Source organism: Silurus aristotelis (genome assembly GCF_946808225.1).
Source record: "Silurus aristotelis genome assembly, chromosome: 14".
Taxonomy (NCBI): domain Eukaryota; kingdom Metazoa; phylum Chordata; class Actinopteri; order Siluriformes; family Siluridae; genus Silurus; species Silurus aristotelis.
In genome coordinates, this window is record NC_139587.1 from 15,177,768 (window position 1) to 15,204,255 (window position 26,488).

The 26,488-nt window shown below is 38.8% G+C and overlaps 1 protein-coding gene across 2 annotated transcripts in view; it reads left to right on the forward strand.

Moving 5' to 3' along the window:
• Positions 1 to 601: 601 nt before the first annotated feature.
• The window catches only part of mcf2a (MCF.2 cell line derived transforming sequence a), a 38,807-nt gene continuing 12,920 nt past the window's right edge, over positions 602 to 26,488 (forward strand). For both annotated transcript variants that reach the window (XM_083560024.1, XM_083560025.1), the window contains exons 1-13: positions 602 to 1,104; positions 11,946 to 12,014; positions 16,046 to 16,160; positions 16,460 to 16,550; positions 20,071 to 20,190; positions 20,270 to 20,386; positions 20,471 to 20,620; positions 22,292 to 22,413; positions 23,819 to 23,933; positions 24,028 to 24,147; positions 25,193 to 25,384; positions 25,510 to 25,701; positions 25,834 to 26,005. In XM_083560024.1, the coding sequence (XP_083416150.1) occupies positions 1,011 to 1,104; positions 11,946 to 12,014; positions 16,046 to 16,160; positions 16,460 to 16,550; positions 20,071 to 20,190; positions 20,270 to 20,386; positions 20,471 to 20,620; positions 22,292 to 22,413; positions 23,819 to 23,933; positions 24,028 to 24,147; positions 25,193 to 25,384; positions 25,510 to 25,701; positions 25,834 to 26,005 (1,669 nt within the window). In that variant the 5' untranslated portion in view covers positions 602 to 1,010. The remainder of the gene's footprint in view (positions 1,105 to 11,945; positions 12,015 to 16,045; positions 16,161 to 16,459; positions 16,551 to 20,070; positions 20,191 to 20,269; positions 20,387 to 20,470; positions 20,621 to 22,291; positions 22,414 to 23,818; positions 23,934 to 24,027; positions 24,148 to 25,192; positions 25,385 to 25,509; positions 25,702 to 25,833; positions 26,006 to 26,488) is intronic.

A 26,488-nucleotide genomic window follows, 5' to 3' on the forward strand; every position in this document is an offset into this window, starting at 1 on the left:
TCCGACTCAGACTCACTTCTTTGACAACAGGTGTTTGATACAGTAATTACTTTACATTAGTCAATGAGCTTGAATGTGATACCCCCAGAAAACATTATAGTTTGGTTGATATGCCACATTAAATCTGCAATTTTAACAACAACATGTAGAATGTTTATATCCGCAATAATATATGCGGATTTTACAATAACCCCTATTCAGCAGCTGTTCTAAATATGCTGTAGGTTATGGAAAATGAGTTCCAAAAAAGTGTGGAAACTGTAATAAACCTGGACATTGGAAAATAGAGCATTGTTCTTTAACAATAAGTTATACATGTCTGTTTATGTTTCCAGTCCAATTCTGTGTTTGCTTTGTTGTTTTTTTATGCGCATAGTAAGTGCAAAGGAAGGACAAAAAAAAAATGTTCCCGTCAAATGATTGAGTGTGACTGAGAAAACCAGCATAGCTGTCTGATGCTCGAGGCTTGAGTGAGGCAACACAGGAGCAGTGAAGCTCTTTTGCCACACCCTCTATACCAGGCTGACCAATGAGGGGATTTGGGAGCGCAGTAGAGGGAGGAGCCTGGAGCTGGAGTGTCAGCAGCCTCACACAGAGCTGCAGCACTGACGCACTCTCATCCACAGAGACGGAGGCTGTGGTGTGTAGAGAGAGGAAGAGTGCTGCTATGGAGTGCCACTTCACAGACAGTATGGGACAGGATTGCATCCTAACATCCAACACTCCTCTCCCTTATCCTCTGTGTGGGTGTGTTTAGCATAAGGTGAACTGAGAATAGTTTGATCTTTCTCCTGGTCACTGGGCTTGGTGTCACTTTTCTTAGATGGCACTCTAAGCTGGAGAGGCTGGAATACACACTTTGCTTCATTTAAAGTGACTCTGCGAAAAGGAGCCCTAAACCTGGCTGCATTTGCTCTACTTCGCACTATTTTAGCATCTGGAGGCAGGAAGGATGTGAGGGCCTAAAAAGCCCTGCAGTGTCGTCTTCTCCCCTGAAGCACAGCTAGGGAATGGGCCCGGCCTCTCTTCCCCAGCCTCAGCGAGACATGGAGGGCTATTACAGTCTTCTGCAGGCTGGCACTGAGCTGGAGAACACACTGCAGCGTGAGTACACATCACACAAACTCCCTGTTTCCTGGGTGTATATCTTCACACAGCACACCATCTATTGCTTCAACTGCTGCTCTTGTTTTTAACAGTGGTGCAGCATGGATTATATTAAACCCTGAACAAATTCAACCCAGATTCAGAATTTGTTGTTTGTAATCTACATATAGATTGTCACGGCTGTGCAGCTGAGATGAAATGTGTAAAGGCTTGAACAGTGTGCATAATCCTGTTTCCTTCCAGTATATTATAAGAAGTTACAGTGCAATACACTTTCCTGACAGTTATTACTCTAACCAATGATGGTACTAAAGTGCTGATTGGACAAAAATTATATTTTGTGTTTCCTTACTTTTGCCTGTTCTTACCTTTTACTGATTTTCTAAAACCTTATACCATGATATGAATCATGAAAATGTCACTACCATGATGCACCATTCCCCCATCAGCATTTACTGTAAAATAGATAGACTCCCGTTGATACTGGAGCATACTCTCGTTCACCAAAGTAGGATGGGATGATGAGAATAGCATTCACATTGCACTCCACTGGATGACACAGCAGCCATCAACAAAGTAGTTTTTAAATTCATTCCCCCTTCAGCCCCAAAAACATGGCTTCTGCCTGAAACGGTGACTCAGCATCTGGGTTTTGTACCGCTCAGCTGCACCATCAAGTCCTCTCAGAAAGCATGTATTCTGTATATATATATATATATATATATATATATATATATATATATAAAGTTTTCATTAAGCAGAACGATGCACACTGCTTCCTTAAATGTTTTCAAGCTTTGACCCTTAAGATTAAAGATTATCCCATATGCTGAATAGAACAGAGCCTATGTGTATGTGATGTGTATGTGATGACATTTCACTGGCCATCCATTTGAAGATAATTCTACAGCTATGCATGTCTATTTTTACCTGACAATATGAGTAGCGCTGTGTAACGACCAGGGTAACATGATCCAGCTGTTCTTCTCAGACATGGGTTGGTGCAGTGTACAGAGTAAACAATGTACTGGTGTAAAAACATCTTGTGCTTAAATTTCAATGTTTAATCACCTTGTTGTTTCCTTGAGCTACTGTAGAATTCCTTTGAGTACCAGTTCTATAGTTTATGTAGAGTCAGTTAAAATCTCCACTGTCCTATATATCACTGTACTCCAGAGAAAAGACTACCAGAATTAGACTTCATATTCCTGTTGTACCTGTCCAAGTCCTCATTTCTGTAGTGGTCTCTCATTTCTAGTTAAGTGGTGGTATTTTAAGCACGCTGAGACCATTGCCATGTCTAAACTCACACCAATGTACAGTCAAGCTGATTGTCTGCTTTGGACTCGTCATACTAGGGATACAGGTGGAATCAGATATATAGGGGGAAAAAAAGGGAATATTAGAACATGTTCACTATTACAAATCTATCCAGTAAACTTTGCCTATAATCACTCAAGCTATTAATCCTCTTAAATCTCCTTTACACCAAAAAGAAAGGAAAATCAGACAGATCAGAAACTGGCCTGCATGGTTGTGATATCTGCCACTTATCCTCACATTGTAAACGCACACTAGTTTTGGTATATAAGTTCCAGGGGGAAGTTTAAATAAGGAGTACACCGCTTATGAACCACATAGGGACATGATTTTGTAAAGAAGAAATCTACATGACCAAGTCAGGTTATTTACATGACCAAAGAAGGATAGTTGGTTGTCCAGATCTGCCTTTAGGCTGTGTGCATCAGATGGTATGATCCAAATCTTTTTTAGAGAGATCACATGATCTTAAAGTAGTGGCACATCTCCAGGGATATACAGCAGCTCAGCATTCTTGGGAATTAACACCCAACCTTCAACCAAACCTGTGTAGAGTGAGACTCTGAATGTAGAAGATTAAAAAAAATCTAGTCATACATGTAGACATTGCCAGTGATATGCTTAAATGGCTTGATAAAATAGCATCCAGTTAATCCAGCTAAATAATTAAACAGAAGTAAAATATAAAAGAGTTGAACAATGTCCCTATTATGCTGCATAAACAGATTTGACCATTCCTTGCATGTTTACCTTGGTAACCTACGAACTCGGCAAATTCATAACAACAAATATTAGTTATAACATCAAGTAAAGTGTCAGTCAGTGTAAAGTTTTATTTTAAAAACTATAGTGGGTTTCTTTTTTTTTTGGGTATGGGAGGTGGGTAGATTAAAATTACGATGCGGTACATTCCATTTAGGCAGGAAAAAAACACTTAGGTCAATTACCTAAGGGGTTTCCTTTCCTAGATTACAAAGGCGATGCTGGGCTGGTGGGAGGAAGGTACAGTATATCCCACATCTCCCAGCTCATAGTTTAAGGTTCATACCAGTATAACTGTATCAGTTAAGTGGTAAGCTTTTCTGAGTTGAAAATGTGGTCAGAAAAAAAAAGTCACAAACAGAAAACCAGTTCTCACTCAGTGGAGCTGCACTTGTATACAAATAGTACAGGGCAAATAGATGGTTGTGCAAACATCTGTGCTCTCAGGAATAAATGAGAAGTAAGTATAAAAAAAATGATTGCATTTGGATTGCATGCATATATATATATATATATATATATATATATATATATATATATATATATATATATATATATATATATATATATATATACACACACACATTTTTTAACCCAGTTTTTAGGTTTAGGGGGCAAACATTTTTTTACACAGGGCCATGTAGTTTTGGATTTAGTTTTCCCTCAATAATAAAAACCTTAATTTAAAAACTACATGTTGTATAAGAATATGAAAATAAGTAAACACTTTTTCAGATCACTGTATACCGTAATTTCCGGACTATTAAGCGCACCCATATATAAGCCGCACCCACTGATTTTGACAAAGATTTTTATTTTAAACATAAATAAACCGCACCTGTCTATAAGCCGCAGGTGTCTACACTGAAACTAATGAAATATGTTGTGGCTCCTTTAAGAGCAGAGCGGTATTTTGGGAATAGCCTGCCGCCGCATTTTTTCGCTATTACTGCATGTGTGCAAGACCGAGGAATATGTCCTTATTATTTTCTGATGCTCATTTCTAAGTTTCTTTGACTAACCCATAATGCTGTTGCCCAAGAAAATAAAAAAGCACGGGTTTTGGAAAAATTAATAAATAAGCTGCTTCGTTGTTTAAGCTGCGGGGTTTAAATGTGGGGAAAAAGTAGCGGCTTATAGTCCGAAAAATACGGTATACGTATATATATATTTATATATATATTTATATATATATGCTGGAACAAGTTTGGGTTTTAAAGTTCAAGTGAATGCTAAATTTTATTATAGCACATCTAAAGATGGCCTATACAATGGAGTGCCTCCAACTTTGTGGTAACAGTTTGTAAAGGACCACATATAGCAGGAGGGGTCAGGTGACCCAATACTTTTAGAAATATAGTGTATATGTTAGGGGTGTAACGTGTACACGTATTCGGTACATACATTTGGTACATACGTGTACTGAATGCAATCCCTTTTACGTGCAGAACATAGTTACAGTCTTAAAGCTAGCACAATTTATTCTTTAGCATTTTATGTCCATCTTAAAGAATTTCTGGTAAAAGGAGAAAATCCTGACAATTCACCATATTGAGGCAGTGAATGAATAAAGGATGAAAGTAATGAAGACATTTGATAGCAAATGTTGGTATAACAAATGTAAACAATTTAATTACAATTTTTCCATTTATTTAATTTTATTTAATCAATATCATTTGTGGCAATTTAATTGATTATTAAATTTAATCAATATAATAAAAAAGGTGGATTGTATTCATTTGATTTATTCTATTTTTATAAAATATTATTTTATTTATTATTTAACCAAGCAGGCAATTTGTTTAAAATTGTAAACTGTTCAAATGGGCATCACAAATATTAATAATAATTCAAGTCAAGTCAAGTTTATTTCTATAGCGCTTTTCACAACAGACATTGTCTCAAAGCAGCTTTACAAAATTACGTACCTCAGTTTTTAAGTCTTGCTTCCATTACATTTTAGTGGAACACATGCACCAGGAGAGTGTATTAGTGGTTTTGTGGTGTTGTATTCACAGCAAACAGGAGTGATTGAACGGATGCTGAAGCGGCCTTGTCCGTTAAGCACTCGTCTGGCAGTTGTATTTGGAGCGCTTGCCTTTTAATAGGGATGTTAGGCTGTTGTCACAGTACCCCCATTCAGCTCTCAGCCTACTGTCAATAGAGATAGGGCCCAGAGTCTGCCTGTGCGAGAGGATGTCCGCGTTGCTGTTCATGGTGCCAGCCCGGTGCTGCACCTGGAACGTTAAGTCCTTAATCAACAAAAAACAATGAGTTATTCTTGTGTTAGACTCTTTTGCCTTTGCTATCAACTAAAGAGGGGCATGGTCCGTTCTCAGGGTGAATTGTCTACTAGCTAGGTAATAACGGAGCCGTTTGACAATTTAATGTCCAGTGTTCTTTGTCAAAGAACTGTGAGAGAATAGCTCCCAGTCCCGTTTTCGATGCATCCATGTGGACGACGAATGGCGAAGTTGAAATCAAGGTTTCTCAGTACCAGTACCTCAGTACCTTGCTCCCAAGTGGCTGGTTAGCACCTTCTTCAGGGGATGGAAACACCTGTTCCGCTCTCTCCGTCCATTAGACTCGCTCAGGCTGTCTCTTTTTCATGGGATCTGAGAGGGGGGATGCTATAGAGAAGAAGTTAGGCACAAACCTCTGGTAGTAGCTTGCCAACCCTGAGAAAGCATGTACGTGTCGTTTGGTCATGGGGTGGCTGTATTCCCTCACCGCCTCTATGTTCTTATCTTGTGGTTTTAACAGGCCCCTGCCAATGCGCTTCCCCGGATACTGTGCTTCAGTCAGCCCCTGGTGGCACTTACGTAGGTTCACCGTCAGTTCGGCCTTGCTAAGCTCTCCCAGCACCTTGCGTAGATGGTGTAGATGGTCTATTCACATTCTGTAATGGATGACAACGTTGTCAAGGTAGGCAGCTGCAAAGTGCTGGTGTGGATGCAGGACTATGTCCATGAGCCACTGCAAGGTGGCCGGTGCTCCATGGGGGCCAAACGGGAGGACCCGGTACTGCCAGTGTCTGGTAACGGTGCTGAACGCTTTCTTAGCCTTTGACTCCAGGGCCAGTGCTACTTGCCAGTATCCCTTTGTCAGGTTCAAAGTCCACTTCACCAGATCCTCCACTCTGAGTAAAGCTTGCGAAAGTCGTTACACAGCCTGAGACTCCTGTCCAGCTTCGCCACCATCACTATGGAGCTGGACCATGAGCTGGCTGACTGCTCAATTATCCCATCGTGCAGCATTGTGTCCACTTCTTTCTCCATGGCATGGCAACAGGCCTCCGGGACCCCGATGATCGGAAGTGGAATGAGAGGGGTGGGAGACAGTTTGGAGGGCGTGGTGTGCTGGCACTGGGGACAGCTCTGGCAGAAGTGACGCACTTCTGCTCCAATGCCTGGCCAATGGAACCTGTCCCTAATCTTCTCCAGTGTGTTCCTTGCTCCCAAGTGGCCACCCAGGGGATACTTGTGTGCCAGGTGTATCACAGAGCATGTCTTTTTTCTTGGGAGCACCAGTAGATCACAGGGCTGTCCCCGTCGGTCCTTGTAATTAATCTAGAAGCCCGTTCTTTACTGTGACGTTTGAGTGGGGCAGCGGCTGGTCCGGTTAATTGTTTCTTTCCTCCACCTGCACCACCTGGCTCCAGCAATACTTCAGGTGGTCATCCTCTTTCTGCTACCACCCAAAGTCCCTTACGGGACGCCTGTCAACACACATTGGACAGGGGGTTAATTTTATTGTCAGACTCAACCTCTGTTCCCGTGTTCTGTGCTTCACCCTCAAGGGCCATCAGCACCGGACTGGTCTATTTTCACCTTTAGCATGGTTTCTTCCAGCCTTTTCTGTGCATGGCCTCACTCATTTCTTTTCTCCAGCCATTTTTCTCACCAGTTGGAGCCACCTCTACGTGATACGTAGCAAGTCCTCCATCTTGCCCCTTTGTGTATTATTGGGCTTATATCCCCATTTGTGAGTCAGCTGCTGTGTTTCTCGGTGATAACCTATAGCGGTCAAGGATATATTTTTTCAGTATATCATAGTTTTCAGTTGACTCTATGGGGAGACTGTAGTATGCGAGCTGGGCATCACCTGTGATGTAGGCAGCTAAGAGCTGCGCCCATCCATGTTTTGGCCAGCCCTCGTGTGTTGCGATGCACTTAAACGTGTGTAAGAACGTTTGAGGGTCGTCCCTCATCCACTCGTTTACTGCGCAGTTCGAGGAGCGCTTTCATCGCTGTTTGGAAGGGGAAACGTAAAGGTGTGTAAAGTGTGCTTTACAGTTACCGTTTTGAGCTCGGAGGCAGTTGATATGATGCCATGGCCGTGCTGAGGGTAGTTGAGAGCTCGTCCTGTCCGTACAGGTGGGTAGCTTTAGCGGGCTGTGGGAGCGGGGAACAAGGTGCCGTTGTCGCTGCTGTAGGTCTCTCCACCGTAACTGTCGTCACTGCTTCCTGTAAAGAAAGGGAGAGAGAAAACCTATATTACTAGGGAGCCAGACATTCTCCAACTCACTGTTTCCCGCAACTGCTTTTATGCTTTTCACTTGACTCAGAGAGAGTGAAGAGTTGCTGCTCTTCTCATTTAAAAACAGCCGTGCCAAGTTAGGTCACGCCGCCTTCTTGCCATGTGTGCCGCGGCTCTCCACAACACGGGTGCTGAAGTGGTGCTGTCCATTCAGCACCTGTCTGGCAGTTGTGTTTGGAGCGCTTGCCTTTTGCTGCATCTGGGACGTTAGGTGGTCATCACAATATATAAATAAATAATTAATAAACAGAAAAGTATAAATGAAAGATGTTTTTCAAGTTGCCTATATTCAAAATATCTAAAATATTTTTCTTGATTAGATATATTTTTTGCATGTCTTGCATGTAACAACAATATGCAATTTTCTTCGCATATTTGAGCTAAGGGCTACTGTGGCTAAACAGCAAAGCCATAAATATGTCCCAAACTATGCCATACTCATAGAAAAAACATGGTGGTGGCAGCATTATGCTATAGGGCTGCTTCTTTTTCCCTGAGACTTAGGTTCTAGTCAAGATAGACAGAATCATGTTTCACTTTAGTTGCCAGTGTGGATAAACCAAATATCAAATGCGTACATTTATGCTACAAGGGTATTGTACTATTAATTGATTTTTTTTTCACTTAAAATGTTTGTTTTTCGCTTTATTTACTTTGGTTGCTACACTTGTGGTTTGCATATAGATGCATATAAGTTCATAAAAAAAAAATTATAAAAAAAAAAAAAAGGGCAGTTTAAGCGCTGAGGACAAACAAGGGATACATTAACAACTATCACAAAACAAAAGTCATCCAGGGCCCAATACACGTTAAAAAGAATCTACTGTGAACTGGTTTATTTGGGTAAATGCAGTTATTATTGTTTCTTGTGGACTAAATGTATGCATCTGCTGTGAATTATCCTAATCAGGGCTGTATGGTATAAAAAGCAAAATGCATTTCTTGTATCTAAGAAATATCTGACAACTAGTCTTATTACTTAAGACTTTTTTTTCTTGTACACGTTCACTTTAAAAGTAACGAGTAATAAATCCTAGTGCTGAACTGATGCTGACAAAGACTTGTTTGGTCAGCCATTAAAAATTAAATGACTTAATTCATCCTGCCCCCCTCCTGCTGCTATACATTTCCAGTGGCCTCGGCATCCTGCTACGCACAAATAATTACATTGTCTCATTGAACCTTATACAGTTTTAATGTCCAACATGAATTATTTAGCAGCAAGCGCCATGTGTTAATAGCCATGTGTTAATGAGTGGCACCTGTTTTCGTCATTTGTAAAATAAGTAAATAAGTATTATAAGTTATTAGTGCACTATTACATGCGCTCTGTTAATTTAACCTGTTAGCCTTCGGCACAGATTTTGGGGCTCACAGGTGAAAATGCCCTACCTAACTTTAAATGTTAACAGTTCCTGATAAAAGTGGGCTACATACACAATTTAACAATCTTTTTTTTTTTTTTTTTTTTTTAAAGACACTTTGAGCTTTACTGTTCATTATTCAAAGTTGATATTGCTCAAAAATATAATAAGTTATAGAAAGTTATAGATGATGATTGTCTTATGTTATTGATATAAATTCCTGAATTTAAATTTATTTCTTCATATATAAATACATAAAATCAGTAATGTAGCAATGCAGAAAAGTAATGTGTTAAAAGCCAAATGTCTCATGAGTTTAATAAAGATATCATGAAAAATTAGATTCCTACAAACATTTATCCGAGACTATGCCTGGTTCGCCCCTCCCCACCCCACCCAGCCCAAATTTTAGGACACACAAGTGAAATGCCCTACTTAAATTTAAATGTTAACAGTTCTTAATAAAAATGTGCTACATACACAATTTATATATCTTTGGAAAGAAGACACTTTGAGCTTTACTGTCATCAAAGTTGAAAAGATTTGCTCAAAAAGATATTAAGTTATAGATGAAGTCCCATTGATATATACATTTCCTGCATTGAACATTATTTTTATGTCATATATAAATTGACTACATTTTCCATCAGTCATTCCATAATGACTGGAAATAGAAGGTTTGAAATGATAGGTGGTGCAGAATAAAAACATGACGACACCTCCCCAAGATTCCGCCTCTTTTACTTTTTTATTTTTATTTTTTCATTTTGTGGTCTCAAGCGTTTTGTAACACTATATTCTACCAGCCATATATATTTATTATTATAATTTTTTTTACACCAGCAAGATGTTGTTTTTTATGACACAAACACCAGCCGAGGTTCTGTGACGTAAACAAAGGAATAACCATCTAAATTACAACACTATTGTTTACAGCATGTTGTTCAGTGGAGCCTTATCTTTCCTAATAACCCGGGATTAGCAGCAATGGATGTGTTTGTGACTCGCTATTACAATTATAATGTAAGTAGTGCTTTTTTATGCATGTTGTTGTTGTGTACTGCTTACACACATTCAGAAAATACATTTGTTATACGTTTTACATTGAAAAACAGTGATCTGAAATCACTGCTTGAGGCTTAGAGCTTTAGAATGATGTATAGTTGATGTAGAGTCAAGTGGATAAGCCAGAGTATTTAAGCAATAAAGTAAAATGTAATGAAGAGAACACAACAGAAGAAATTGTTATGGAAAATTATAAATAATTATGTTTACCAACATGATTCTTTACTTGCATTTAACACGACCTCCAACAACATCTATCCACATATTTGTGTGGAATGTCCATGAAAATGTTTGCTTCTGTTTATTTATTTTTAAACCCGTTTTATATGTTATCACCTCTCTCTCTTTCTTGGAACCAATTATTCATGCTATTTTCACAAAAGCTAAAATGCCCTCTATCTTCTTAGATGTTAGAAAATGTACAGGAACAGCTTTACATTTGTTCCAGAATCTTTAAATGTTAAAGTAATACCAGGAATAAATATTTGTTATGATTACTCACATTGGAACAGGTTAGAACAGTACATAAATATAATATAATGTAAACCACTAGTGTTTGTTACAGTGGTTTAAATGATAGTGTTATTTATTTAAGCGTTATTTATTTACAGTAGAGCTGCTTTTATATATACAGTACTGTACGAATATGTGTGAAAAAAGATACTGTAATGTGAGAATACTTTCACAAATAAAAGTGTTCATTTATTCTTTATCAATTAACAAAATGGAAAGTAAATGAACAGAAAATAAGTCCAAACCAAATCAATATTTGGTGTGACCAACCTTTGGCTTTCAATTCTCACTTGGTTCACTTTGTACACTTGCACAATATCAGGGATTTTGCAGGATCAGATGTAGGCGTATGATTAATCAATTATACCAGGCAGGTGCTAATGACCTTCAATTTCGTTTGTAGGTTAAAACACGATCATTAACTGAAACAGAAACAATTGCGCAGCAGGTTTAAAACTGGGTGTGAAACTGCCATACTCTTCTTCTAAGGTGAGTTTGTGGAAGATAGTTTTATGTGACAGGTCATACACCATGACAAGACTGCGCACAGCAACAAAGGTAGTTATACTGCATTAGAAAGGTCTCTCACTTGCAAAAAAAATTCAAAGCAGACTGGGGTTTTATAATTTTAAAGAAGCATAATGTAACAATGTTGAAGACAGTATACGCAGTGGTTCAGCTCGAATAAACTTAATGCAGCAGATTAAATGATTGATGTCCAGCAGTGCCTTAGTGAAGAACTTGTGAAATCCAGTGGGACCCAGGTACACCCATTTACTGGAGAAATCTGGCCAGAAGTAGATTTAATGGAAGTATTATTTCCAAAAAGCTCTTTCTCCAACATAGAACCAAGGCTAAGTGACTTAACTGTGCATGAAAACATAGAAACTAAAGTGCAGAAAAATGGCAGCAGGTGCTCTGGACTAATGAGTCAACATGTGAAATATTTTACAGTAGCAAGTTGTTTTCTAAAAGGGCTGAAAAGCGGTACATTAATGAGTGTTTAAGATGTCTTTGAATTTGCATTTGAACTCGGTGACCCAAACCTGTTGTAGCCAACCCAAAACCTTTATGCACAAAACGAGCTCCTTTAAGATATGGTTTACATTTGTTGTTTTCTCCTCTGAACACTGGGTGGCATTGTAACTATCTTAAAAAACACCCCCACATAATTTACATTATGTGAGGAAAGCTTTATTGTGGCTACCATTAATGTAAATCCTATTAGGCTCTCAATAAAAATTTAAATGTTGCTCTTTTTTGTCCTCTATCCAGAAGTGTCGATTCCTGTGAGTTTGAAAGAGGTGGCCGGCTATATTGAGAAGCAGGTGGCTTATTTATCAGGTGAGGCACTGAATAGGTTTACTTTCATGTTACCCTAATTATCTTCCATCTTCTATCTTCATAGCTCCCGTGATGTATATTCAATTCATTTTTATTTGTATAGTATTTTTATTTTGCATTTAACAATGAACATTGTCTCAAAGCAGCTTTACACAGATAATGTGGTGATTAAACGTAAATATGTTCTTTGTAAGTATGTTTGTCCCTGATGAGCAACTGTGGCAAGGAAAAACTCCCCGAGATAGCACAAGGAAGAAACCTTGAGAGGAACCAGACTCGAGGGAACCCATCCTCATCTGGGTTGCACCAAATGTCCATTTGAAGCAGATATACAATGGTGCGGGGTACAGTGATGACGATCAGAAGCAAACTGCACTCCCGAGTCAGTGCAGCAGACCGCCGACACCAACTACAGTCCAATCCATCCTCAAAGCACCCGTTCTACTCCGGAATTACATGGAACCACCCAAGGTGTTGATGAGAGACCGTCCCAAGCTGCACAGAACTGTGAAGTTCCACGGAGGGGAGAGGGGCAGGAACAGTGGTCACTGGAGCCTCAGGAGCATGTTTAACTTGACCGAGAGAGAGAGAGAGAGAGAGAGAGAGAGAGAAGAATATGGATTATTAGGTGTCCCTATTGGTGAATGAAAGTTAATGTCACTGTGCAGTTTGGACTCCGGCAAGACTCGCTATGGCAGCATAACTAAAAGGGAGAACCAGAAGGTAACACAGACATGAGGGATCTCTGGGATAAGAGACGACCCACCACACCACCGTCAACAAACCCGAGTGAACGTGTGAATGTGAGGGGATGACAGCGTACAAATATACCAGTTCACCAAACACTCTATATCCATGCTCCCTCCAGATCTGCTCCTTTACCTAAGAAAAATCTACTGATAAAAGGCTTGACTAAATAAATAAGTTTTCAACCTCGACTTGAACACTGAGACTGTGTCTGAGTCCCGAACACTGGTTGGAAGGCTGTTCCATAACTGTGGGGATTTATAAGAAAAAGATCTGCCCCCCTGCTGTAGTCTTCATTATTTGAGGAACCAACAGATAGCCAGCACCTTTTGATCTAAGTAGGCGTGGAGGATCATACTGGTACAGAAGTTCACTCAGATACTGCGGTGCGAGACCGTTAAGTGCTTTATACGTCAGTAGTAATATTTTATAATCAATGCGAGATTTGATTGGGAGCCAGTGTAGGCTGATTAATACAGGGGTGATGTGGTCATATTTCCTAGATCGAGTGAGGACTCTTGCTGCTGCATTCTGAACTAACTGAAGCTTATTTATGCACCTACTCGCACACCCAGACAGTAAAGCATTACAGTAGTCTAATCTAGAAGTAACAAAAGCATGAACTAGTTTTTCTGCATCCTGTAACGACATCATATTTCTAATTTTAGCAATATTTCTAAGGTGAAAGAAGGCGATCCTGGTAATATTATTCACATGAGCCTCAAAGGAAAGACTCGGGTCAATAATCACACCAAGGTCTTTGACAGCCGTACACGCTGAAACAGAAACACCATCCAGAGATGCTACATAATCGGAAAGTTTACTTCTAGCTGCATGTGGTCCTAGTAAAAGTACTTCCGTCTTATCTGTGTTGAGCAGAAGAAAGTTATTAACATCCACTGTTTAATGTCCTTTACACACTTCTCAACATTGTTAAGCTGATCTCTCTCATCTGGCTTTGCTGAAATATACAGCTGTGTGTCATCAGCATAGCAATGGAAGCGAATCCCATGTTTATGAATGATTTCACCAAGAGGCAGCATATATAAAGAGAAAAGCAGTGGGCCTAAGACAGATCCTTGAGGAACACCAAACTTTACCTCATAGAGTGTGGAGAACTAACCATTTACATCAACAAACTGATAGCGATCAGTCAAATAAGACCTGAGCCAAGAGAGAGCTGTTTCCTTTATTCCAACAATGTTCTCAAGTCTAGCAAGCAGTATAGTGTGATCAATGGTGTCAAAAGCTGCACTAAGGTCGAGCAAAACAAGTAAGGAGACAAAACCCTGATCAGAGGCCAATAACAGGTCATTTACACCTTAACTAGCGCCGTCTCTGTGCTATGATGAGGCCGAAATCCTGACTGATACATTTCAAAAATGTAATTCATAAGTAGGTGTGAGCAGAGCTGCTGTGCTACAACCTTTTCTAAAATTTTGGATATAAAGGGGAGATTTGATATTGGTCTGTAGTTGGACAACTGACATGGGTCAAGGTCAGGTTTCTTAATAAGGGGGTGAATAACTGCCAGTTTAAAGGATTTTGGTACATAACCAGTGCTAATGGAAGAGTTAATTATTTTTTAAACAGGTTCAATTACCTCTGGAGCTATCTGTTTAAAGAAACTTGTAGGCAAGGGATCGAGAAAGCAGGTTGATGATTTTGATGAGGAGATTAATGAAATTAAGTCATTCTCATGAATAGGAGTGAAGCTTTGTAGTTGATTGTCTGCTATAATTACACTGCTGTCTACAGGGTTACTTGTAAAATTATTTGGATTTATATTAACCGTCTGGATTTCTTGCCTGATGTTTTCAATTTTATTATTAAAAAAGTTCATGAAATCATTACTACCTAATGATGGTGTGCATGTGAGTGCAGTGCTTTTATTCCCTGTTAATTTTGCTACCGTGCTGAATAAAAATCTAGGATTATGCTTGTTATTTTCTATGAAGGTGGAGAAATATGCTGATCTAGCAGCACTAAGAGATTTTCTATAATTTAAGACGCTCTCCTTCCATGCTATTTGAAATACTGTTAATTTAGTTTGACGCCATTTACGTTCTAATTTTCGAGTGGTCTGTTTTAAGGTGCGCGTATGATCATTATACCACTGCACCATCATTTTGGTCTTAAGGGGCGCTACATCATCTAGAATGTAACGTAACATTGTTTCTAGATGTTCAGTGGACCAGTCGAGCTCTGCGGGGTCTGACGGAGATCTATCGTAATTTCGGGAAGATTATTAATAAAATGCCCTGCTGTAGCTGACGTGAAAGTACGCTTAACACGGTAACGTGGTGAGGTAGAAATGCAATGACTGAGGAAAATGTTAAACGAGATTACATAATGCTCTGAAATAACTGTGGAATTATGACTAAGTTTTTTATTTTTAATCCAAATGTTAACAACAAATCGAGAGTGTGTCCACCACTATGAGTGGGTCCTATAACATTCTGATTAATTCCAACTGTATATAGAGCGTTTCCCATTTATACACTCAAATCATGCTTATATTAAGGGCCAATTATACACTTACAGTCCACTTTACTGTACATCTGCTCATTTATGCAGTTATTCAATCAGGTGTCAGCAGCACAATGCTTTAAATCATGCAGAAACAGCTCAAGAGCTCCAGTTAATATTCACATCAACATTAGGATGGATAAATGTTTGATCTCTGTGACTGTAGCATGAATGATGTTTAGCAAGGCTGAAACAGCTTGTTGATGAGAGAAAGCAGAGATTAGAATGAGATCACCAGACTAGTTTCAGCTGACAGGAGGTCTATACTAACTAAAATACGCACTGGATAATCATGATGAGCAGAACAGCAGCTCGGAAAACACAACACTTTAATCCTTCAGGTGGATAAGCTACAACAGGAGACCACATCAGGTTCAACTCCTGTCAGCCAAGAACAAGATACTTTCATAGGTACAGACTCAAAACTCTGTGATCCAAAACTAGACAGTTTAAGACTGGAAAATGTCCTTCTGATTTCTTTTCACACTAATATTTGACTTTGGGTGAGTCTGTGTCCAGGATTTCTTCAGATCCCTGTTCTTGTCTGACAGTAGTAGAACCCGTAGAAGAATCAGTCAGTAGAAGACCCATTCATGAATTCCCCTTGGCCCCTTGGCATATTCACATAATGCACAGAATTTAAACCTTCTTATAATTGCAGAAAAGATTCCAATTTGCACATATTGCAAATATGTCATCCATATTTACAAAGTACTATCCTCATCAGGCACACACTAACACTGTGGTCTCTTCAGGGGGCCGGGGCGAGGACTCTAGTGTCATCATTACTCTCCCGGAATGCTCGGAATTCAGTGACATCCCAGAGGAAGCTCTCGCTAAAGTCCTTACATATCTCACGCTGATTCCACGGTTTGTGATTTATCATTTCCTCTTGCTTGCCTCCTCTCTTCACTGCAATGCAGCACAGCAGTGCTAGTTTATATATTCTGCTCACGTTAAATCAAAACAAGCTACCTATTCCCGTTGTGTAGCTATTCTAGTAAGCTTTACAAACTTCACTGCTTAAATCCTATTTATATTTTTGAGCATGTGTCTTATAGCAATGTACTATATACAAACATTTCCCAGTTTGTAAGCATTAAATGATTCACTCTTTCTGTTTTTATACTGCTCTCATTTACTACATTGCTAACTGCCGATGTTTTTAGAGCACGGCAACCTGGAGTAAAGTTTATCATCATTTTGGACCGAAGACTGGATACCTGGAATTCCATCAAAACAGCACTTACTAGGATAGCAGTAAGCCGTTACAACTTATCACAAATATTCAGCCATCCCTATCCTACCTATGTTGTAAACAGAAAAGCACAGAGGCTGCACACTGAGGCCCATAATAACTGGCATAACTGGCCATAATGACTGGCATTTGATGATTTTAAATGTCACTTGTCATGCGTGATTATGCAAAAATAAAAAAATATTTTACAATTACAAACTACTGGCAGAAGAGCAAGTGAGGTATAAAGGTACTGAAGCAGCTTCGATCAAAGGTAAATACTCTTTTCATCATAATTAGACAATAGAAATGGTTTTGTCATTACTAGTTTTGCTGATGGTGAAGCTGTCAGACATTTAAAAAAAAGATTGATGGAAAGATTCAAAGCCACATTGGAACTGGAATTGACAGAGACTAATAAGCAAACTGATAAAGAAACAGGTGGACCAGCTAAAAGGAAGATTGACTCAAGAACAGAGAAAGAGATGGAATAAGGAACTGACATAGAGACAGATGAACAAACTGGCTGAAATGCCGGAGAAACTCTTTGAGACATGACAGTAAAACTGACAGAGATTCTGACACAGAGGTGTTGGAACTGAGAAGAGTGATAAAGAAAGACTGACTGACATTGCAGCACAGCTATATTTACTGATAGAGTAACTGACAGAGAGACAAATGTACAGACTGGCTAAAGAATTGCCAGAAAGATATTGACTAACACAGAGATTGACACAGAGACTGAGAGAAACCGACACAGAGACTGAGAGAAACCGACACAGAGACTGAGAGAAACCGACACAGAGACTGAGAGAAACCGACACAGAGACTGAGAGAAACCGACAGAGGCTAGGAGAAACCGACACAGAGACTGAGAGAAACCGACACAGAGACTGAGAGAAACTGACAAAAACTGAGAGTAACTTACAGAGGCTAGGAGAAACCGACACAGAGACTGAGAGAAACTGACAGAAACTGAGAGTAACTTACAGAGGCTGTGAGAAACCGACACAGAGGCTGTGAGAAACCGACACAGAGGCTGTGAGAGACCGACACAGAGACTGCGAGAGACCGACACAGGGACTGCGAGAGACCGACACAGGGACTGCGAGAGACCGACACAGGGACTGCGAGAGACCGACACAGGGACTGCGAGAGACCGACACAGGGACTGCGAGAGACCGACACAGGGACTGCGAGAGACCGAGACAGAGACTGAGAGAGACCGACACAGAGACTGAGAGAGACCGACACAGAGACTGCGAGAGATCGAGACAGAGAGTGAGAGAGACCGAGACACAGACTGAGAGAGACCGACACAGAGACTGCGAGAAACAGAGACTGAGAGAGACCGAGACGGAAACTAAGAGAAACTGACACAGAGACTGTGAGAAACTGACAGAAAGAGTGAACTGCCACAGAGAGTGAAATATAATGGTACAAAACTGATGTAAAGATTGACACAGAGACTGAATCAGTGACACACAGAGACTGAGAAAGACTGACACACTGACTGATAGAGATTGACTGAGAGACTGACAGAGACATGGTACATGGTAGCTTGAGGACAAGTTATATCTAGTTATCTCTGGAGATTTCTGAAGCTTACGTTTTTTAAACAGCCATACACATATTGCAGCACATTTGGAGCTGAAATTCCTTGAAGCACGTTCTTGAAGCCAAAAATGTACAAGACATGTTAATGTGCTGCAATTTTTGCATGGCTATTTAAAAAAAATTTAAGTCCTAGTCCTAATCTCCAAATCACAAAGGTGCAGTGATTACTTTTCACTGACGCAATGGAGCAAACATGAGGAAAAAAAAGTGCTGAGTGAGGCATGCATATGATTGGCCAGCTTTTACAGGCAGATATACCTGGGTTTCAGCAGTATGCACTACGTGCAAGTTATACTTGATGAGTTTGTGCTGTGTGGAGAAAGCAGAAAGAGAGGGTGGGGGGGGACTGGGACTGCGGGTGCTTCTGCAGCCACCAGAGTACTGCATCATGTGCGCAGTGACGAGAGGACGAGCTGATTTAAAGGATAAACTGTATTTTTTAAAACCACTGCGAACATGAGTGCTCCCTGTTCCTTCGGCGCAGTTCTGCACGCGTGTAATGAGGATTCTGCAATGGTAACACTCCGGCATTTAAAGGGTTAGAGAGGATTTAGCTTATTCATGCAGTTGCTGACGTTTGCCTGTGCTGTACGTGAGAGAAAGCGATGTGTTGTGTTGTATGGAGGTTAAGAGATTTCCATGAACGAGTGTTAAGTGTAAAGTTAATAGAGCTTTTGTTTGTGAATGTTCCGTGCATCATTGATTCTTGTGGGGTCGCATTTTATTTGTGGAGATTTACACTTGACAGATTTACACTTTATGGTTGGTAATCCTCAGCTTTCCCACATGGCAGGTTTTCATTTCTTGTCCTTGCATGCACAATATGGATGGACTTTATCTCTGCAGAGCTTTGCATCCAGTTACTGGATCAATAAGAACAGCATTGAGCAGCATCAGCACAACTAACTGGGGACAAAGTGAAGGTCTTTTTTTTTTTTTTTTTACTAATATGCAATCTGAAATAGATTTCTGTCTCTGTTACAGAGAAAGCAATAAATGACAGCACACTTTAGAATTATTGGCACCCATAATGAAATTACTTAATGTAAATTATAGCACATAATCTTGTATTAATATGCATGGGGAAATTAAAGTGTTATAGAAGCAGCTAGAATTTACACAGAGAGAAAATTGATAATAAATATGCCAAGAATAAACCATTAATCTAATAAATTACATTACTAATGTGAGTTTAAACATACTATGACCTGTGATTTAAGCCTTTTTTCCTTAGACACAAATATTTTTTTTGTGGAGACAATACAGTACAAAATTTCTTAATGATCAGCAACCTTACAGTTAATGTTTTGTGCCACTTGTCTCCGACAGAAAAAAGCAAAATGTCTGGGATGTTTAAAATCCTTCACAAAGCTCACTTATAGTTTTACAAATAGTCTTCCTCTTCAAATCGCACTGTTCTGACATTCATTACAGTTAGTTCTAGACAATAAAAAATGTAATGAACACCAATGGGGTGAAAATAATTTGCCTGCAATTTTAAGGCCAGGATTTTTATGTTTTCTGTAGGCTGGCTTGCCAATACATAAATGTGTAGCTCTTTTTTTTTAAGCTGTAGCTAGCCATAATTTAGATGCTAACCTACCAGATGAACTGTGAATATTCAATTTACATTATCGTACCTTAACAAATCTAAAAGAATACACCAAAATGTGCTAATATGAGATTCTTTTTGAGTGTTTCCTTTCCCTGACCAGTAAATACCTTGGGTTTATCATAATTAGGATTGATTATATATAAAATTGCAAAAATGTTTTGAATTTTTGTTTTGTAAACGTAATTTTTGTATTTTCTGTTTAAAATGTAACTTTATTGGTGCAGCTATTTATCAGTCATGTGGAATTTAGGATATTAACTCTTTATTATTTATAATACACTGCTAAATACTGTTCTTTTTCAATTCTTCAGGTGTCTTTTCCAGGAAACCTTCACCTGGTACTGGTACTGAGACCAACCAGTTTCTTCCAGCGCACATTCACGGACCTCGTCTTCCGATTTAGCCAAGAGGATTTTATGCTCAAGTTACCTGTAAGACCTTCTACAATTATTCTATAATTCACAGCAATGCCCAATACAATAATTGTGTGTGTGTCTGTGTGTGTGTCAGGTTTTGATGCTGAGTTCAGTCACTGACTTACTGCGCTACATTGATGAGAAGCAACTTACTTCTGAATTTGGAGGCACTCTGGACTACTGCCACAGCGACTGGATCTTCCTCAGAACTGTACTTCACTGCCAATCACCTATTTACTGATCACAAATTACTTTAATGTTGTTGTTAATGATAAGGCATCTCGACTTTTTGCAGGCTATAGAGACTTTCGCCGTGACTGTGAAGGACGTTGCTCAGATGTTACAGGCATTTGGCACCGAGTTTGCAGAGATGGAATTGTCACAGGAGAGCAATGCCATTGAGTTGCTGCTGCTGTCACACACTGAGAAGTACAGGAGACTAAAGGTACTGTTCATATGTGCATGCACGTGTGTGTGTGTGTGTGTGTGTGTGTGTGTGTGTGTGTGTGTGTGTGTGTGTGTGTGTGTGTGTGTGTGTGTGTGTGTGTGTGTGTGTGTGTGTGTGCGTTGGCTATAAGGCACATTTGCACTCTGGTTTCTCAGTAACATGACAAGCTTAGATTTTTTTGAGAGAAAAACCGAAGCTGATGAAGGAGCAACTGTGTATTGATGCTATAATGACAACAGGACATAACTCTTCTTGGGGATGCTCCACATTATTAACCTTAAATTGACAATTTTTTAAACATTTACAATTTAAATAAATAAATAAATTAGAATCACTGTTGGCTTTTTAAGTGTTTCCAGAAGGGCAAAAAAATTATATGTTTGTCAGGTTTTGTCTCACATTGTCTGTTTTGTCTTGTACAGTCCAAGCTAAATGTATAGTGTTATTTAGGTCTGTACTTTGAGAGTCACTAACAACTGGAACCAAATTTCTTGTGTTTGCCAACACACTTGCCAATAAACCTGATTCTGATTCTGATTCTGATTCTGATAGCTGGCCATGATCAGCACCTCTTACAGTCACATGGTAAATCATGTTAGTTAGAGAATTGTAATGCTAATGCTAACCAGGCAGAGGCAAAGCAGACATAGTTTGTGTGTGCCATACTCGATAGAAATAGCGCTTTGGAAATGAAAATATATGGAACATTTATTTAGCTTTTTAATTTAGGCTGCTTGTCATTAATTTAATGGTTAAGCAAGTGTGCGAGTGAGTGAGTAAGCAAGTAAGTCAGTAAGTGAGTGAGTGAGTGAGTGAGTGAATCAGTAAAACAGTAAAACAGTGAGTGAGTAGGTGAGTGAGTGAGTGAGTGAGTGAATCAGTAAAACAGAGGGAGTGAGTCAGTAAATAAGTAAGTGAGAGAGTGAGAGTGAGTCAGTGATTAAGTCAGTAAATGTTTAAGGGTGTGAGTGAGTCAGTGAGGAAGTGTATAAGTCAGTTTGTGAATGAGTCAGTAAGTGAATGAATGACTGAATGGGTCACTAATTGAGAGACTGAGTCAGTATATGAGTCAGTGAGTCAATAAGGAAGTAAAGTGAACAAATAATAATTTCACACAAATACACTTGTTTAAAATAAGATATTGTGTTTCTGCCACTGATCTTAGTACTCCTATTTTATTGTTAATCTCTGTTACATTTTTCTTCTTCCTTCTGTAAATTTAACTTTTATTCTCAAAATTAATCATTCATCATCTATATTTATCCCATTCACAATTTAAAAAGATGCATTTCATTGCAAGTTGTACTGTGTTGTGTGTGATCAATAAGAATATTTGATCCTGTTCAAATTGGCAAATTCAAGCTTTTAAAACTTTCATTGCCAAAGCTCCTCTAGCAAAACCGATCCATCTTAAATAGTGCTTAAGTTATACTCTCTAAATTATTTAAATAATCTCTAAATAAGATGATATTAAAAACAAATCAATCAATCAATCAATCAATCAATCAATCAATGTAAACAATTACAGCTTAACATTACATTTAATCAAAAAACAATTGCAGTGTCTTTTAAGTTATTTTTTTGGCTTTGCCACTTAGTTATGCAATATGTTCAGTGTGCTTCTGCTGGGACTTGGACAGACATTTGGGTTGTTCTGTGTGAATATAGGATGCTATCAGCTCAGTGATGAAGGAGGGACGCTACCTGCTCACCAGCCTGGAGGTTTCTGGAAAGGAGGAGAATAAAGATACACACTGGGATGTAACACAGGACTGGGACACAGTGCAGAGGTGTGCAGCCTTCATAGTAAATTAAATGTCCTGACTCTGACCTACTCTAAAGCCCTGAAATAGAACAACGATTTTAATATTTTCATAAATTACAAATTACAGTTTTTTTTTTCACTGGCCCTTAGGTTGTATTGCAGTTCTATAGAGATATTACTTTTGGTGTAGTATTTAGACTTTTCATTAACACTTTTTGCACTGTACTTTGTTTCTATGTGCACATTATGTAGTGATGTGTTCATAGCTTTGATATTGTCTTGTTTATTTGCATCGAAGGCACGGCCAATTATATATGTATACATGCAAATATTTGTGATAACAATAAATATAATTTGCTTTGTAGACTTGAAGATATATGAGTATAAGGAACCTGAAAATATAATTACAATAAATGTTACATTTAGTTATTTAGTTATACAGATTAAAAGGTACACACTCATCCACCTAAGCTATAGACATAGTTTTATCTAGCCATATGTGTTTTTTCCCCATACCATTACCACAAAGAGCACACAATTGTATAGGATATCAGTATAATTGTATAGCAGCATTAAAATTTGCCTTCAGTTATATGAGGCTCCATTAAGGAAGATCTTGGGTGGCCTACTATTGAGCTCTGACCTCAACCCTGTTGAACACCTTTGGGATGGATTGAAATAATGAATGCACCTTTGGTTATCTTTTTTACAAGCTTCTCACAATGATTTACCATGTTTTTTTCTCCTTCCTTTTGAACTGAGGTTCACGGTCCTTTTTAACCAGACACACTTTTCTATTATATTCACTTTGTTGCTTTTAAGCCAGTTTGTTTCTACTTTAATGGTGAATGTTTACTTACAATCATTATCTTATGACTCTGCCTAAATACCACACTGATGATGAGGGCTAAAAAGGTTATATTTTGTTTTTGGTTTAATATGACTAGAGAAGGTTTCTCCAAAATGCAAGTAATTAAATGTAAACTGCTTTTCATTTTTTTGGCTGAAAATAGAATAGTGGCTTCTTCTTTGTGCAACAATCTTTCAAAGCAATGCTGATCTCACTTAATGCTGGATGTACAAATGTTAACATGTACAGTGGAGGTACAAAAGTCACTACATCAGTTTCTGGAATCCTTCAAGAAATTCTTCAATGAGATCTATATCATACATTCTGATATAGTAAATAGAAGCTTATTTAAATCTTTCTGTCTATATATAATTGTTTTATTATTTAAAATGTGAACAAAGTAAATGCCCAAAGGCATGTGCCAAAAAAATGCATGTTAACATGCCTGGACATATAAAAAAAGGTAGAATAAACATATTTTGTATAGATGTATGCAAATTTGGCCTCCACTGTAATGTACATAGTATTAAAAATACAATTAAGAATGTCTGTTTTACTGTTTTTTTGTATGATTTATCAGACTGCTGGCCCAGCTGAGAGATATGGAGATGGCTTTTGATGATTTCTTTGACAAGCACCACCTTAAACTTCAGCAGTACCTGCAGTTGCTGAGATATGAGCACAGCTTTCAAGAGGTAGGCTCATCCTCCCAAGCACAAAAATAGTGCGAACGGAGCCAAAAATAAAGACTACTGGGTCTCTCAATTGGACCTGTATTCTATTTTGCAGATGGAGAGTTCTTTGGAAAAGTTGAGTTCTCAGGAGAGGAAGCTCATTGTTACAGGAGAAACACTGGCACAGACGGAGCAGATCATCAAAGAACTCGATATTCTGGAGAAAAGGGCTCAGGTAGCTTGCATAAGCTCTTAGCAAAAAAATGGTTCTTTAGAAGATTTAAAGATTCCTAGCTTCCTGAAAGTTCCTGAACGCATATGTATGACTGTGTTCATTGTGCACTACACAGACAAATGTTTGGGGACACCTGATCATACCCATTTGTACATAAACATCTGTTTCTCGATATAGTTCTCACTTTGCTGTTATAATAACTTCCACTGGAAAGGGTTTCTGCTCAATTTTGGAGCATGGTTATGGAGACCCCTTTGTTCATTCAGCTACAACAGCATTAGGAAGATCAGGCACCAGTGTTGGTTGAGGAGACCAGTTCATCCTGAAGGTGTTCAGCTTGGTTCAGGTCAGTAGACCAATTAAGTTCTTTCACTCCAAACTTGGCAAACCATGTGTTGATGGAGCTCAGTTTGTGCACATTGCCTTGATGAAACAGGTTTGGGCCTCTTAGTGAAAGGAGACCATAATGCTACAGCATACAAACACATTTTGCACAATTGTGTGGAAGACATGCATATTGTGCTATTTCACACGTCCAAATACTTTACAGGATTAGAAATGAGTTTATTAGCGGGGCAGCGCATGTAGGACGTTATGGAGACAAGGTGAAGGAGGTGCAATTGAGATGGTTTGGACATGTGCAGAGGCGGGACATTGGGTATATCGGTAGGAGAATGCTGAGGATGGAGCCACCAGGAAGCAAGAAAAGAGAAAACATACTTTTGTTTCTGAATGAGCTCAAATCTTCACAACCACACTTCAAAATCTATTGGAATATCTTCCCAAAAGAATGGAGGTTAAATGGAACTGAATGGCAGCTAAATGGAACTGGAATGTAAAAAAACAAAAACAAAAAAAACAACACAAATTTAATGGTCAGGTGTCCACAAACTTTTGTTTTTCTTATAAACATTTTTAATCAGGGAACAGGTGGATCTTCAATATTTATAAATATTAGTCATTTCAACTCGAGCTGGTAAAATCCCCTTTTGATGGCAGAAATTGTCTTTAACTATATCGTTGACATGCTTTTCTGTGCTGTAAGGAGGAAATGACTCGAGCCCAGGTGATGATATTGCATGGACACCAGTTGGCTGCGGGTCATCATTATGCCACACCTCTGATCGTACAGCGCTGTAATGAGCTCAGACACCACTGTGACACACTAAACTCTGCCATCAGTGCTAAATGCAAAACACTCATACAAGTGCAGGCCTTACTGCAACACCTAGAGGAGGTGAGATTAACATATACAATCACTTGCATGCTTCTGTTACACTTAGAAATATATCTCAGATTTAGAGTTAAGGATTAGCTGTTCATAGTCAAAATCCTTAATTATTTTGTGTTTCCTGTATACAGGCCAAGAAGTGGTGTGATGATGGCACATTCCTTCTGGCCAATCAGCAGTTAGACAAATTTCACTGTAAAGAAGGCGCTCAGGCAGCTCTGAGTGATTTAGAGAAGTTCCAGGAGGGGGCACCAGCGCTCCTTAATGCTGGGCCAGACTTACTCTTTTTGAAATATGAGGGTGTTCTCACTCCTCAGCTGCAGGTTAACACTTATTTTCCTAGTTATTTTGACTCATGAGTATTGTCACATTATATATACCTATATCCAATGTTTATACATGATTTAAAACTGGACGTCTGAATGTCAATGTGTTCTGTGTCCTTCTGTTTCCAGGCTAATATAGAGAAGACATTTGAGAAGTACGCCTCTGTACAGAATCTGTTTCAGACTAGACAGATGTGCCTAAAGAAACTAGCAGACAAACATGTGAGGCCAGTACAGCTGGTAGCACCTCGACCTGAGAATCCATCACGGTTAAAGTCCCCGGTTTTTTCCCCAAAACATGGTACAGTGATGATTACCTACAAATACACAGAGGGAAGAGGGAGCTTAGTACTTAAGGCCTTGGCCAAATCCCAGCATCAAGCTGCCATTGTTGGGCCCTTGATCAGAACTTTTAAACTGTTCAAATTAAGTGCCACAATTGGTTAAGGGGATCTGACAAATGCCAAAAAGTCTTAAAGACTACTCTAAGGAATGGGCATATCTACTTTATGGATACTTTTGATACAGGTGTATTATTGAGAGGATCGATTTTCACATTAAAATATTGATCCTATCTTGGAAGTACAATAATATTTACTTAACATAATCAGTCAAAGGAGAAACAGGCTCCAGGAACAAACATCAACATTATTTTGTTCCTTTACAAAAACCAATAAACTGAGTAGGAATGTAAATGTTTACTATTATTATTATTATTATTATTATTATTATTATTATTATTATTGTCATCATTAAATGTATTATCATTAAAGAGAAGAAGACA